General features: G+C 46.4%; 1 protein-coding gene across 1 annotated transcript in view; it reads left to right on the forward strand.

Moving 5' to 3' along the window:
• The first annotated feature begins 640 nt into the window (after positions 1 to 640).
• The window catches only part of LOC121628328 (NACHT, LRR and PYD domains-containing protein 3-like), a 329827-nt gene continuing 313600 nt past the window's right edge, over positions 641 to 16867 (forward strand). Inside the window, exons 1-5 of the mRNA XM_041967351.1 lie at positions 641 to 695; positions 779 to 895; positions 1107 to 1235; positions 2591 to 2692; positions 8320 to 8442. Coding sequence (XP_041823285.1) covers positions 646 to 695; positions 779 to 895; positions 1107 to 1235; positions 2591 to 2692; positions 8320 to 8442 — 521 coding nt within the window. The 5' untranslated portion in view covers positions 641 to 645. The remainder of the gene's footprint in view (positions 696 to 778; positions 896 to 1106; positions 1236 to 2590; positions 2693 to 8319; positions 8443 to 16867) is intronic.

Genomic DNA, 16867 nt, shown 5'->3' on the forward strand with positions numbered 1-16867 from the left:
AAGATGCTGCAGCAAAGCTCTGGAAGCAACAGAAGAGCTCACATGGCTCCTGTTTGATGGTCTTCTTACTGGTTTCCAGTTCATGTGCTTTGTGGTGAGAACTTCTAGATGCTCTGCATGGACAAGCTCCTCAGTTCATTTCAGATTTCTTAAAGCTGAACTCTTTAACTTTCACTCTCAGCTCATCTGGAGGATTGTTTTTACCTCCAACATCTGGTTCACCCACTCAGACATATTTTCTAACTCAAACTGTCCCACTTCCACTGTGTTTAACGTGCTTCTGTTGTTTTATCTTCTTCTTTGTATTTGCTATGAAAATGTGAATGAAGTGAATTATAATTATTCTGCATATTATTGTCCTCTTTGTCCTGTAAATAGTTTCATCATCATGGCCTGTGCTGGTCAGCTCCATCCCTCCATCTGGTGTCCTGATAGAAGTCCAGCAGCTGAAGGCAGCTTCCTCTTCCTCACTGCTGTCTGACTGCATCCATCTGACTCTGATATGAAGCAGAAACTCAGAGCCAATCAGAGGAGGAGCAGCAGATGATGGAAAGGAGGATTTCAGTTGATGTTCAGATGAATGATGTGTGTTTCCTCTGCAGGTGAAGGTAGAAAGTGTGTGTGAGCTGATGTGAATCCAGCATCATGGATCAGGACAGAGAGGAGGGAGTCCCTCCCTCTAAAACCACTCAGAGGTGAGATGTCCATCTCTAACTGTCCATGACTCTTCTCCATGTCAGAGATCACAACTCACATCACCAAACATCTGGATTCACAGGAACCAGCCTGGACCTGGACCTGGACCTGGACCTGGACCTGGACCTGGACCCAGCTGTGTCTCCATGAAGAGCGACCGGTCAATGAATAAACCTCCTGATCTAAGATCAGACCAGCAGTGAGTATCAGAGTCCAGTGGAGGTTGGATCAGGTTTCAGATGAAAACCAGTTTCAGGTTCATCATTTCTGGACGTCTCTGCTGAGACGAATCTGCAGCATCATGATCGTCATGTGATAGATTTGATTTGTCTTCCAGATTCTTCTGCAAACTAAATGTTGAACAATTTCAGAATTCAGCTGTGAAATCATTAAACCATCTTTATTCACAGGAATCAACCTGGACCTGGACCTGGACCTGGACCTGGACCTGGACCTGGACTTAGCTGTGTCTCCATGAAGAGCAAACAATCAAAGGGACGTTTGATTAATTTTCATCAAAGTCGTGGATCTAACAGACAGTAAGTAGTTGTCAGTATTAAAATGTAAAAGTTGAAGCTGAACTCTCAGAATCAGGTTTTACTGTGAATCTTTGCTGCTGCATCATCTGATCTGATTCATCACATCTGAACATCCTGCATCCTCCAATAACTCTAGAAGCACAAACAGCTGCAGTTTGATCCTAAATACAGTCACATCAGTCTGAATCCATCTGGTTCAGTTCTTTCAAACTCAGCTGTGTTTCAAAGCTTCATGTTTCCAGTGTGTGAGGGAGCCTCCTCCTTACTGGTCATACTGGATGTTACATACGAGTCCGTCTCCTCTGAAGTCCACTGATCACATGGACCGTGGAGCTGACACACTTTCTTCACACAGTCTCTGCAGCTGCAGCTGTCTGTGATGCAGCAGATTAAAGTTCAGCTCCAAGGTCTTCATCAGCTGGAGAAAGTCCAGTCAGTTCAGAGATCATTAGCTGTGGAAGCTGCCACACATCTGGTGGCTCTCTTCCCTGAAAACAGCTGAGCAGCTTCCTCAGATCAGCTGTGTCACCAAAGTCTTTCAGTTTTGTCTCCTCCTGGTCCGTAAGCCAACGATCAAAGCAGAGACACATCAGCTTCATCAGCTGAGATCTGCTGCAGCTTTCAGGAGAAGATGTGGACATGAAACCAGGCTGGATGAAGAAAGAAGTGTCATGTTGCAGAGCTGCTCTGCAGAGCTGCAATCAGGATGATCTCCTACACCTGTCCTGATTGTCATTTCCCTCACCTGCTCCCTCCCCTACTTAAACTCTCTTCACTCCCTGCTTCCCTGCCAGATGGTCACCAGTACTTACCTTGTGATATCCAGTTATTTCTAGTTCCAGACTTCCTTGTCATCGACCCTGTCACGTCCGTGGATATTCTTTTGCCTGACCCCTGCCGGATCCCTTCTAGTGCCTGCCTGGATTGACCCTTGCCCGCATGACCACGGAATAGCCTGTCCCTCTGGATAAGTACTGCACTGAGCCTCACTGTGAATGAACGTTGCCTGCCCTGACTACGTCTTTTGGATTTGTGGACTAAACTTCCTGTCTGAAGTTCATTTCAGGAATTCTCTCTCACAGACCTGGGATTGCCTGACTCCGCCAGCTAACCAGAACTGGTTTCACTCCCTCCATCCCCTGGTCCTCAATAAACCTTATTCTTTTCAAATCCATTTGTCCTACGTGTGGCTGAATTTCCGGGTCTTCAGGAGCAAACCTGACAGAACCATCTGGCCAATATGGACCCGTCGCCCATGCAGGAATGGCGCTCATGTGTAGAGACGTCCATCACCAAGCTGGAGAACCACATGCAGTATTTATTGTCTCTGCTCACTAACCTGTCTGCATCTGCAGGTCCTCCAGACTCCCCGTCTGCTCCGACTCCCACAGTAATCCCTGCTCACCCTGTTCAGCCCTCCCGGGAGCCGTGTCTCAGTCCTCCAGAGGTATTCACAGGTGAGCGCGCTCAGTGTCGTCCATTTTTGACTCAATGTGAAATCCAATTCGAGCTTCAGCCCTCAGCTTTTCCTTCCGACCGAGCCAGAGTCGCCTACGTGATATCCCTGCTGTCCGGTAAAGCCAAGCTGTGGGGAACGGCTGAGTGGCAGAGCGACTCCCCTCGGTGCTACGTGTATAGAGACTTCGCCAAGGCACTCATCAGAGTGTTCGACCCCATTCTACCCGAGAGGGAGGCCGCTCGCGGGTTGTTGACGCTGCGACAGGACAACAGACACGTCGCAGATTACATCATCGACTTCCACACACTGGCCGCTGACAGTCGCTGGAATGAGGAAGCACTCTGTGATGCGTTCTACCAGGGTCTGAATGAGGAGATAAAGGATGAGTTGGCTACCAGGGACGCCCCCAGGAACCTGGCGGACCTGGAGACACTCGCTACCCGCATCGACCAGAGGCGGCAGGAACGGCAGAGGGAGAAAGACCGGGCGCATCAACGTAGCCAGCCCTATGCCAGGGAGGGACTTCCTGGTCGTCCACCTGACCCCGCCCCTTCTCGTTCGTCCACCACGACAACAGGGGAACCCATGCAGCTGGGGCGGACCAGACATTCCTCCCGGGAGAAGGACCGCCACCTCAGGGAGGGTCTCTGTTTCTACTGTGGAGAGGGCGGGCACCAGGCCCTGCGGTGTTCGCTAAAAAGAACTGACTCGGTAGGTAGAGTGAGGCGCCTACTGAGCCAGAGGAGATTATTGGCCTCCACACCCATGTTTTCTGTTCCAGTCCGGTTACAAATAAATGGGCAGTCGAGAAAAGCATCTGCATTCATTGACTCGGGCGCAGATACTGAATTCATGGACATTAACCTGGCAAAGGTTCTAGACATACAGACCCAACCCACACCCAGCACAATAAAGGTGTTGGCTCTTGACGGTCATGTGTTGCATCGCATAACTCAACAGACTGTTCCCTTAACCCTGGTCATGGAGGGAAACCATCATGAACACGTGAGTTTCCTGCTCATCCACTCACCTGACGTTCCCATGATTTTGGGGGCTTCCTGGTTACGTAACCATAACCCACATATAGACTGGAACAAAGGAGAGATTCTGGGTTGGTCCGCGAATTGTCTGTCCACCTGTCTTCGCACTGCTTCTAACTCCTGTAAGGATCCTGGGAGGTTTCAGGAGGAGTTTCCCAACCTGGCTGCAGTTCCCCGAGAATATCACGACCTCCGTGAGGTCTTCAACAAACATTGCGCCACCTCTCTTCCACCTCATCGACCATACGACTGCTCCATTGAACTGATGTCTGGCACGTTTCCACCCCGGGGTCGGCTGTATTCCTTGTCTGGACCAGAAAGACAAGCCATGGAGGATTACATCAACGACTCGCTGGAGGCAGGCATCATCCGGGCATCTTCATCTCCTGCCGGAGCAGGGTTTTTCTTCGTCGAGAAGAAGGACGGTTCTCTGCGACCGTGCATTGACTACAGGGGCTTAAATGACATCACTGTAAAGAACCGCTATCCACTTCCTCTCATGAACACTGCGTTTGAGCAGATTCAAGGGGCTACTGTTTTCACAAAGCTGGACCTCCGTAATGCCTATCACCTCGTTCGGATCAAGGAGGGAGACGAATGGAAAACTGCGTTTAATACACCCAACGGGCATTACGAATACCTCGTGATGCCGTTCGGCCTAACCAATGCCCCTGCTATCTTCCAAGCTTTAGTTAATGATGTCCTGAGAGATATGATCGGTCAGTTCGTATTCGTGTATCTGGATGATATCCTGGTTTTCTCAAAGGATCTCTTTTCTCACAGGCGGCATGTTCGAGCTGTTCTCCTCCGTCTACTACAGAACAAACTGTACATCAAGGCGGAGAAGTGTGAGTTTCATCAGAACACCACCTCGTTCCTGGGGTACATCATCACCACGGAGGGCATGGTCATGGACCCATCCAAGGTCAAGGCGGTTGCGGACTGGCCCATTCCTCAATGTCGAAAACAGCTTCAGCGGTTCCTGGGGTTCGCTAACTTCTACCGTAGATTCATCAGGAATTACAGCTCCATTGCATCACCCCTGCACGCCTTGACGTCGTCCAAAGCGCGGTTCGCCTGGTCGGACCAGGCTGACCGCTCTTTTGGGTGTCTAAAACAACTGTTCACCACGGCCCCTGTTCTGTTCACTCCCGACACGTCTCGTCAGTTCATTGTGGAGGTCGACGCCTCCGACTCGGGAGTTGGGGCTGTCCTCAGCCAACACTTTCCTGATAACAAGACTCACCCCTGTGCCTTCTTTTCTAGGAGCTTGTCTGCTGCAGAGAAGAACTATGATGTGGGGAACCGCGAATTATTGGCGGTTAAACTGGCGCTGGAGGAGTGGAGGCATTGGCTGGAGGGGGCGCCTGTTCCTTTCATTGTGTGGACCGACCATAAGAATTTAGAGTATTTAAAGACAGCTAAACGGCTGAATCCGAGACAAGCCAGGTGGGCTCTATTCTTTGGTCGTTTCAACTTTACATTGTCTTACAGGCCGGGCAGTAAGAATGTGAAGCCCGACGCGCTTTCCCGGCTCCATGACCCGCCAGAGAAGGCGCACATGGCCAATCGGGAGGAGTTTATCTTGCCTTCATCTGTGTGTTTGGCGGCCACCAGGCTAGCCCTGGAGAACAAGGTCACGGATTCCCACCGGCTTCATCCCGTGCCGGACGGCTGCCCCCGGGATAGGCTGTTTGTTCCGGGTCACCTGGTTCCCGAGGTATTGTCATTCTGTCACAGCTCTCGTCTGTACTGTCACCCAGGTTTCCACAAGACGCTCTCTGTGGTTCGGGGCCGCTTCTGGTGGGAGACCCTGGTCAAGGACGTCAAGGGTTTTGTGTTGTCATGCCGTCTCTGCTGTCAGGCCAAGCCCTCCCGTCGACCCCCTGCGGGTTTGCTGCGACCCCTTCCCATCCCCGGTCGTCCTTGGTCTCATGTGTCCATGGACTTCATAACTGGTCTCCCTGTTTCCAACTCTTACACTGTTTTGCTCACCATTGTCGATCGCTTCTCTAAAATGACTCACCTGGTTCCTCTTCCTAAGCTGCCCTCTTCCAGGGACCTCGGGGTTATTCTGTCCAGGGAGCTGTTCCGTCTTCACGGCCTTCCCACCAGTATCGTCTCGGATCGAGGACCCCAGTTCGTGTCCAAGTACTGGAAGGAGTTTTGTACCCTGCTGGGCATCCAGGTTGACCTATCTTCAGGTTTTCATCCCCAGACCGATGGCCAGACCGAACGTGTCAACCAGGAGGTGGAGACCAAGCTCCGCATGTTGTGTGAGCGGGACCCGGCCTCTTGGTCACAGAACCTCCCCTGGGTGGAGTATGCCATCAACTCTCTTCCCTCTGGTTCTACTGGGTTGTCTCCCTTCTACGTGGTGTTTGGTTACCAGCCCCCTGTGTTCTGTGTCCAGGAGAGGGATGCCAGGGTGCCCTCGGCCCATGCTGCTGCCCTTCGGTGCCAGCGGGTTTGGAGACGGGCCCGCAGGTCCCTTCTAACCACCTCTGCCGTTTATTCCAGGGCGGCTAACAGGAGGCGCACCCCGGCGCCTGAGTACTCCCTGGGACAGCGGGTGTGGTTGTCTACCCGGGACCTTCCGCTGAGGGTGGAGAATCGCAAATTGGCTCCTCGCTTCATTGGACCCTTCCCCATCATCCGACTCATCAATCCAGTGTCAGTTCGTCTGGGCCTGCCCAGGACCCTCCGGATCCATCCCACTTTTCATGTCTCCCGGATCAAGCCTGTGTCGGAGTCGGACCTGGTTCCCGCCTCCGCGTCCCCGCCGCCCGCCCGGTTCTTCGACGGTGGGCTGGTTTACACTGTGCAGCGCCTCCTCCGTTCCAGGCGCCGGGGTCGGGGCTTGCAGTATCTGGTCGACTGGGAGGGTTACGGCCCGGAGGAGCGCTCTTGGGTTCCCTCCCGGTTCATTGTGGATCGCACCCTCGTCCGGGCTTTCCATCGGGCCCATCCGTCGATGCCTGGTGGGCCGTCCGGTGTCGGCCCTTGAGGGGGGGGTACTGTCATGTTGCAGAGCTGCTCTGCAGAGCTGCAATCAGGATGATCTCCTACACCTGTCCTGATTGTCATTTCCCTCACCTGCTCCCTCCCCTACTTAAACTCTCTTCACTCCCTGCTTCCCTGCCAGATGGTCACCAGTACTTACCTTGTGATATCCAGTTATTTCTAGTTCCAGACTTCCTTGTCATCGACCCTGTCACGTCCGTGGATATTCTTTTGCCTGACCCCTGCCGGATCCCTTCTAGTGCCTGCCTGGATTGACCCTTGCCCGCATGACCACGGAATAGCCTGTCCCTCTGGATAAGTACTGCACTGAGCCTCACTGTGAATGAACGTTGCCTGCCCTGACTACGTCTTTTGGATTTGTGGACTAAACTTCCTGTCTGAAGTTCATTTCAGGAATTCTCTCTCACAGACCTGGGATTGCCTGACTCCGCCAGCTAACCAGAACTGGTTTCACTCCCTCCATCCCCTGGTCCTCAATAAACCTTATTCTTTTCAAATCCATTTGTCCTACGTGTGGCTGAATTTCCGGGTCTTCAGGAGCAAACCTGACAAGAAGAACATGTTGGTGTCTGAATGAGCTGCTCCAGCTTTCAGGAGAAGATGTGGACATGAAACCAGGCTGGATGAAGAAAGAAGAACATGTTGGTGTCTGAATGAGCTGCTGCTGCTTTTCTGGAACCTTCTGGGACATCAGTCTGACTCTGTTGGAGCTTCTAACATCTATGACTTCTAACAGAATGAGCTGCTTCTTAGATGAAGTCCTAACTTTCCTCCTCCATGGTTCCACCTCCAATAAGCAGCTGCAGCTCCTGGTTTCTGGATCTCTGATCAGACAGCTGGCTGCAGAATCTCTGCAAGAAATCAGGAGGGAATGTTGCAGGAATTTGTCTTCTCACCTGCATCCAGAACATTTCTGGAACATTTCAAGCTGCAGTTCATGTGTGAAAACAGCTTCATTGAACAGCATTAAAGTTCACGTCCAAAGTCAGAAATCTGTGTTTTCTATTTATTTTAGTTCAGCAGAACTTTCCATCAAAATGAGCTCAATCACTTTCCAATGATTCATTCTCTCCACATAGATCTGTTCACATCATCCTGTTAAAGTTCTTTTCTTTCTTTTTAATTCCACTGTTTACCTGCAAACATCAGATGTTCCAGTGTTGCTTGTTTCCAGTGTAGTTTGTCACCTAAAGAGCAGAATTCATCTGATCAACCAGCCAGTAAAACTTTATCAGAGAATTAGAATGAGTGTGTCAGTATGTTCCAGACTGAACTGAGGCCTTTCAGAGGCTTTTCATCAGCAGGCTGAGCTGGATGTGGATCTCTGATCAGGCTGGAAGAACTTCTGAGTCTGTCATCAACATCCATCTGGTCTCTTTGACAGCTCCTCTTCATCAGACATGAGCTCCTCTTCATCACACATCAGCTCCTCTTCATCAGACATGAGCTCCTCTTCATCAGACATGAGCTCCTCTGAAAACATCTGTTCTCAACTTCAGCAGGTCTCTGACGGGTTTTAGGCTGAACTCTGAGATTTAATGACATTTTTCTTTTCTGTCAGGAACCATAAAAGACCAAAACCTAAACCTGAACCTGAACCTGAACCCAGCTGTGTGTCCATGAAGAGCAACCAGTCAAAGGAAGGATTCATTGATTTCCATCTAAGTCGTGGATCTAACAGACAGTAAGTATTTGTCAGTATTAAAATGTAAAAGTCGAAGCTGAACTCTCAGAATCAGGTTTTATTTGTGTTGTGAATCTTTTTGCTTCTACAGTTTCTGAGAATCAGGACTTTCACATGGGCTCAAATGTTAAGACGAGTTGGATCAGATGGTTCAACCAGCAAACAGCTGCAGTTTGATCCTAAACCCAGTCAGACCAGTCTGATCCAGTTCTTTCCAAACTCAGACAGCTGGATTTCTCTAAGAACTCAGAAAGCTTCATGTTTCCAGTGTGAACGAGCTCCTCCTTACTGTTCATGCTGTGTGTTACATATGATATCCAGTCCTGACACTGTTAGGAAATAACATGCTGCTCCATGTAGAGCTTCTTTTTCTGGCTGACTTTGTCTCTTTAACAACTTCAGCTGAACGTGTTGCTGCTTCCAATAAAACCTTTGTTTCCATTTCCTAAACACAGTAAAGCTGCTCTGTGAACATGTAGAAAATAATAGTTTAAAGTTGATGTTGAGTTGGTTTACTTGAACATTCAGAGTCAGATTTAAGTTTTTATTTTATTTTAGAAAACCTCCAAACCTTCCAGGAAACAGAATTCCTGCATGTTCCACATGGAAAGAATATTCCCTAAAACTCCGTTTGACTCACAAACAAACCAAAACTATTTCTGGTTTTAAACTCTAACAGTTCCTCTCATGGTTCTCCATCTCACATCAGTCAGTCTCATCCAAGCACACACTGGCTGTGGCTGCCTTGCTCCAGGGCACCTCAGCACAGAGCTTCATGAAGGTGTTGGTGAGAGCTTCCTAAAAGCTGGAAGCAGCTTCTCCATGTGACAGAATGTGATGTGATTCTTCCTGATTCCTCCACAGAGTGGACCAGCAGAGCTCAGAGCTTCCCAGTGGTCAGTCTGCCCAGCAGCATCAAACACAGCTGGACTCCATATTTATGGTCTGTACATGTACAACAACTACTTCTCCATCTCTTCTGTCCACATCATCTCCATGCTGACCTTTGTAGACCAGTGGATTGTCAGTGTGTCCAACATGGATCTGATGTTTGGCTCCATGAATTCAGTCTGATTGTGTCCTTCATATCGTTTCTCTTCCAGCTGCTGGAGGACAACATGATCACTTTCATGAAGAAGGAGCTGAAGAAGATCCAGAAGCTTCTGAGTCCAGATTACCCAGAATGCTCCGTGTTGGAGGGTGAGGATGAGGAGCAGAGGAAGAGCAGCAGAGAGGCGTTAGTGAAGATCACAGTGGACTTCCTGAGGAGGATGAAGCAGGAGGAGCTGGCTGAGCGTCTGCAGAGCAGTAAGAGGATTTCTCTAAAGATTGAAGCTGCTGGATAAACGACACATTTACTGATGTCTCAACACATGAACATCACATGTTCACATCCTCATTCCTCAGAGGCTTCAAATCTTTACTGACTCTTCTCATTTCTTCTTTTCTTTCAGAACTTCTGGCTCCAGCTTGTCAACGTAAACTAAAATGTGATCTGAAGAAGAAGTTCCAGTGTGTGTTTGAGGGGATTGCTAAAGCAGGAAACCCAACCCTTCTGAACCAGATCTACACAGAGCTCTACATCACAGAGGGAGGGACTGCAGAGGTCAAAGATGAACATGAGGTCAGACAGATTGAAACAGCATCCAGGAAACCACACAGACCAGAAACAACCATCAGACAAGAAGACATCTTTAAACTCCCACCTGGAAGAGATGAACCAATCAGAACAGTGATGACAAAGGGAGTGGCTGGCATTGGGAAAACTGTCTTAACACAGAAGTTCACTCTGGACTGGGCTGAAGACAAAGCCAACCAGGACATCCAGTTCACATTTCCACTGACTTTCAGAGAGCTGAATGTGCTGAAAGAGAAAAAGTTCAGCTTGGTGGAACTTGTTCATCACTTCTTTACTGAAACCAAAGAAGCAGGAATCTGCAGCTTTGAAGAGTTCCAGGTTGTCTTCATCTTGGACGGTCTGGATGAGAGTCGACTTCCTCTGGACTTCCACAACAATGAGACCCTGACTGATGTTACAGAGTCCACCTCAGTGGATGTGCTGCTGACGAACCTCATCAGGGGGAAACTGCTTCCCTCTGCTCGCCTCTGGATAACCACACGACCTGCAGCAGCCAATCAGATCCCTCCTGACTGTGTTGGCATGGTGACAGAGGTCAGAGGGTTCACTGACCCACAGAAGGAGGAGTACTTCAGGAAGAGGTTCAGAGATGAGGAGCAGGCCAGCAGGATCATCTCCCACATGAAGACATCACGAAGCCTCCACATCATGTGCCACATCCCAGTCTTCTGCTGGATCACTGCTACAGTTCTGGAGGATGTGCTGGAAACCAGAGAGGGAGGAGAGCTGCCCAAGACCCTGACTGAGATGTACATCCACTTCCTGGTGGTCCAGACCAAAGTCAAGAAGGTCAAGTATGATGGAGGAGCTGAGACAGATCCACACTGGAGTCCAGAGAGCAGGAAGATGATTGAGTCTCTGGGAAAACTGGCTTTTGATCAGCTGCAGAAAGGAAACCTGATCTTCTATGAATCAGATCTGACAGAGTGTGGCATCGATATCACAGCAGCCTCAGTTTACTCAGGAGTGTTCACACAGATCTTTAAAGAGGAGAGAGGACTGTACCAGGAGAAGGTGTTCAGCTTCGTCCATCTGAGTGTTCAGGAGTTTCTGGCTGCTCTTCATGTCCGTCTGACCTTCATCAAGTCTGGAATCAACCTGTTAAAACAGAGAAAGTTTAAATTAATCAAAGAAAAAAATGATTTAAAACGTCTCCATCAGAGTGCTGTGGACGAGGCCTTACAGAGTCCAAAAGGACACCTGGACTTGTTCCTTCGCTTCCTCCTGGGTCTTTCACTGCAGACCAATCAGAGTCTCCTACGAGGCCTGATGACAGAGACAGGAAGTAGCTCACAGACCAATCAGGAAACAGTCCAGTACATCAAGGAGAAGATCAGTGAGAATGTGTCTGCAGAGAGAAGCATCAATCTGTTCCACTGTCTGAATGAACTGAATGATCGTTCTCTAGAGGAGGAGATCCATCAGTTCCTGAGACCAGGACGTCTCTCCACAGATAAACTGTCTCCTGCTCAGTGGTCAGCTCTGGTCTTCATCTTACTGTCATCAGAAGAAGATCTGGAGGTGTTTGACCTGCAGAAATACTCTCCTTCAGAGGAGGTTCTTCTGAGGCTGCTGCCAGTGGTCAAAGCCTCCAGCAAAGCTCTGTAAGTACATATATAGCAGGATGTGGAGAATATAAGAATATAAGATCAAGAAGTGAATCAGAGATGATAAAACATGCTTTTATCTCTTCATGATTAGACTACTGTCACAGTATGCTGATTTAAAGAAGAGGTCCAGAACTCTGCCATGAGACCTCTGCCTCATCCAAACAGAAGATTTCTATGTTTTATAGAAACTTCACTGGTACCATTTAATGTTAAAATTCATTTTAAGACTTTGATCTCAACCTTCAGAGCATCACATGGTCAGTCTCCTCTATAAATGAACTGCTGCAGCCTTACACATGCTGTCGCAGTCTGAGGTCATCTAATCTTTTAATAGTCACTCACACTTCAGGACTCAACCAATCTTTCCAAGCAGTCGCCCCCACTATAATTCCCTTGAAACAAAGGCTTTCTGGCTTTCTTGCTGCTAGTTTATTTGAAGACTTCTCCCCAAATTTCACAGTAAAAACTGAAGAAAAAAATGCTTCCAACCTCCAGCTTGTTAACACACCTCGATGAGGGACCACAGCTCTGCAGAGAACACCAGCCCAGTCATTGTAATTCTGGATTTAATCTTCAGTTTATTTCTGGACTTAGTTCAGGGTATGATAACCTGCTTCTGCAGAGCGGAAGAGTCACAACCGATTTCCATCGGGTCCGTGTGCGCTGCGTTCTGGTTTTCTGTGGCGCATCAACTCACCAGGAACGTGTCACACACGAAGTGCTCGCGAGTGCAGTTCACATATCTGGTTCTACAAGATTATGAAGTCACAGGAGAGTTGCGAGATCATACGTGATGCTGTCAGTTCGCGCAATTACAACCATGGATAAAGATGGCTGCATGTAAACATCACTCTGCCTGTTTGACCTTCATTTTCTGGTCTTTTGGTTCACTGACCTTTTAACTCGTGTTTTAACAAGTATTAAACTCACCATCTACTCCTAAAACTGTTGATATCTCGATCCTTTCTGCTGTTGTCCTTACTCGTGCGGCGTCTGCTGAAGGTCAGTTATGGCGTCACCACCGTATGCTCCGCGTAGGTCTGCGGAGGCTTGATGCGGACCTCTTCCAGACCCGACGTGCATCCCTGCTTGCAGCGCTGTTACACAGAAGTTCTCCCTTGTGATTGGTCTGTTTGTGATTACGTGTTTCTAGATCATTGGAGCCTTTCGCTGAATTTGCTTAACTTGGTGTCACCAGTAATGATGTAATGATTACAAAGTTCAGGGATGTAAATCTGCATGGTGGCTTTCATTTTTAGATTTACTGGATGCTTTACTCTGCTCCCTGGTCTGATTTCCTGTCTGTATCTATCTGACCTGCTGAGCTTCAGATGATCTGGAAGCAAAATAGACCCGAAGTACGTTTCGCTAAAAGCCATGACAATAGCTTCTAGCATGCTTATGGACATCTCTGGACATTGTTAAAGGCAGGCGTTTCTTTACTTGAACTGCATTCATTTGAGGAATTAAGCCTTTTTATTTTAACTATACAGAAGCCCAGAGAAGCCATAATCGATTATTATTCTTTTTAAAATTATTATTTCGAGATAAAGAGGATCATTTTCTCATGATAACAGGATCATTTATCTTGTTATCTCAACAAAACAAAGTTTGTTTTAGCTAGATAAGACGATTAAGGTGGGCTCAAAAGTAAGTGTTGGACCTACTTTAATTGATCAAAACAGACCCCAGGACAGATGGGAGGAGCTACAGTGCAGGTGTATATGTGTAATTCTGTGAATGAGTGATTGATAAAACTTAATAATCAGACACGTTGCAATTTCAACCTTTTGTCAGACTTGAAACGAGTAAAATCGGAAGCATTGATCAGTGATGGATGCTCCTTGATGTGACGTCAGCTTGCGTTCTTTGCTGTACTGAGGCAGCGTGACTCAGCATGGTAGAGTGGTCTTGTAGCCTGAGGGTTGACGGTTCAATCCTCGGCCAAGACGAGTTCATGTCAAGGCGTTCTTGGGCAAGACACCAAACCCCTAATTGGTCATGATGGGTTGTGGTTGAGCACAGCTTCTGTCATCAGTGTGTGTATGTGTGTGTGAATGGGTGAATGTGATGTATGACGTAAAGTGCTTTGGAGAAAAACGCTATATAAATACAGACCATTTACCATCCAGCACAGACCAGCTCTGTACTGGGATGCTCTTAGACCCACCAGCTGAGGTGTTGGGAGAGAAGGATGTAATACCCATTAGTTACACACACAGCATAATCCCGAAATTTTCCAGTTAACAATGTTAATTTATAGACTAAATGAGTTTGTAGTTTCTATTTTCACCAGCAGAGGGCGCTTTTAGTTCTTCTGTACTGATGCCAATGAGAACAGACTTCAGCGGAGAGAGAGCATGCTAATGCTAATAACTGGAAGAAGAGTAGTTAAAGCTTCATTTCATGTGGAATCATTGATTCTGGAAGGTATCCACACCCACGAGGAGGTTTCTGAGTTTCCGGACATCACCGTGTTATTGTGTTTTTGTGGAGAGAAAACTCCGGTGAGTGATAACAGTTAGCGCCTAGCATAGCATGCTAGCTGCTGCCGACCACGGCTAATTGTTCATTTTGTGGATATATTATTGTTATGTGTGTCATTATGCTTCTAAAACAATGTTTAAAACCAACCGGAGGTATATAAGAGTGTGCTGTGGATTTATTGAGAGACGGTCATTTAATTAATCATTTTAAACATGATTGGAGCGTGATTTAATTCATAATTGTTAACTAAAGAGAGAATGAATAGTGTACAGTTGATGTAGATAGATGAATAAAAAGAGATAAAGACGTTAATAATGAGTAAAAACTGCTGCTCTGTGCAGGCTGTTTTTTGGTGTATGAGCCGGTTGTGATGGCGGCCAGAGCCCGGACCAGAGGCACCAGAAGCAGGACACCGGCTTACTTTTTATTTATTTCTACTTTATTACACGTGAAGCATTTACAAAGACAATAAATACAGTTGTCTATATAATAAAATAAAGCTTCTGAATACAGGAAATAAACAACTTAAATATGTAAATAGTAAAGAAAACTTATTGTATGTAAATGTAGAAACATTAGTTCAACATGAGAACAGAGAGAAGTGAGAAAGAAAAAGAAAAAAGACATACTGGGGGTTAAAGACTATGTCTACATATTAAACATCCTGCACACACACACAGTTTTAACTGCTTTTTGTTTTTAGAATAATGTATAGAGAGGATGTAATATTTGAATTAACCAAACAAAGAAATGAAGCCTGGTTTCCTACCTGTAAATTTACACTTATGAACATGAAATCTGGCCACAATAATAAGGAGATTAATTAAGTTCACACTAGGACTGTTGTGCAGATCCTTCGCTACAAGACCAAGCTCTACATCCTTCCACATAAAGCAAAAACATCATCAATTTCATCCTGAATCAGACTGCAGATCTTTTACTAAAACACTTTTACAGCTGGACAAGACCAAAATAAATGGACCATCGTTTCAGGAGAGTTTTTACTAAAACTGCAAAGTATATGAATATTTCATGTAAATCTGTTCTGAATCTAGACTTTAGCTGGTAAATGCTATGGACCAGCCTGAAGGAGATTTCTTTCCTTTTATTAGTGATCAGAGATTTATTAGGAATTAGCCAAACCTGCTTCCATGGCACATCATCCACAAACATGTTCCACTGACAAACAGCACAAGGTAATGATAGAATATTCTTTAGAAATAATGTTCTTCCTGATCTATTATTATTTCTGGAATAACTGGACAGACAGACCTTCCCTACAGGAGGATGAAGAGGAGACAGCAGGGGTGTGTACTGGTATCAATCCTCTGTTGGTGTTTACAAAGCATACACACTCCAGAGGGGATAGCTGCAAACACCTTGGCGTCCTCCACAGGCGTTACAGGGATGTTGTATTTATACAGAAATTCTTCATAAGTTAAAAGAAGCCCTCGTTGTTAAACAGCTGATCTACCAGTATAATACTGGTATGAAACCAGTTTCTATAAAGTGCTTTGTGTTTATATAAGATGTCCTTGTTATTCCAGATATAGTGTGTGTGTGTGGTGGAAAGTTGTGTTTATAGATAAGTGACCATGATAAGAAGGCTTGGTGATGAAAAGTCGACAGTTTGAGTGGATTTTACCAACATGATAATTACACATTAAAAAGGAACCAATGCCACAGATTTTTAAAATGTAGAGGTATTTTATTCCAGATTGGGTTGAACAACTAACAGAAAAGATGTGGAAAGGCAGGACAGCCTTGTCTAATACCTCTAGATAAACTGAATCTTGGGGATTTACCAGCTTTTAATTTAATAAAGCTGTTACTGTTTTTATAGAGTGACGATAGCTGAATAGAAGTCATCCCCAAAACAAAAGTTTTTAAAGATTGTAAAATGAATTGATGCTCCACCGTATCAAAGGCCTTATAAAAGTCCAGAAGAAGTCTGGAGACATTTTGTTTTCACGTTGAAATCCGCGTCAATGAAATGTAGCACGACATTTCTATACGGCTCTATGATGCGGCTTGACCACAGGTCCGCAGCGGTGGCAAAACACTGGACTGTCGCCACGTCCTTCACATCACCCTCACCACACTCATCATCCAGGGCAGGGAGAGACTCCACTATGGAGACGTGATGTGATGCCGTTTGTCCAACGTGTTGATGAGTTTCTTAAATCCGGGTTGTTCGCTGTGTTAACTGAGAAAGAGGTCTGTTTGTTTATAACGTTTATCTCTCTGTGTCTCTGGGAGCTGGTAGATTATTTATTCGCGACTCACAAAAATTTAACATTTTTCTATTTTCTTGTGTAGCGTCGCAAGCCTCCGTGTGCACGTCTGCGTGAACGAGGATATGGCAAGCCAAAGTGGTCATAATTCGCCACTCTATTGGCACGTTGTGCATTATGCAAGAAGGGTTATGGAAATATGCAATTAAGTAATATCTGTGTATATGTATAGACATACATATATACACTTACAGTATCTCACAGTGAGTATATTTTTCACATTTTTGTTAATATTTCATTATATATTTTCATGGGACAACACTAGAAATTAAACTTTGACATAAAGAATATCAAAGTTTAGTTTTTATGGTTTGGTGTCCTGTATATCAAAGTTTAATTTCTATAGTGCTGTCCCATGATAAGATATATTGAAATATTTGCAAAAATGCAAGGGG

The sequence above is a fragment of the Melanotaenia boesemani genome, chromosome 2 (assembly GCF_017639745.1).
Source record: "Melanotaenia boesemani isolate fMelBoe1 chromosome 2, fMelBoe1.pri, whole genome shotgun sequence".
In the NCBI taxonomy this organism is placed as follows: domain Eukaryota; kingdom Metazoa; phylum Chordata; class Actinopteri; order Atheriniformes; family Melanotaeniidae; genus Melanotaenia; species Melanotaenia boesemani.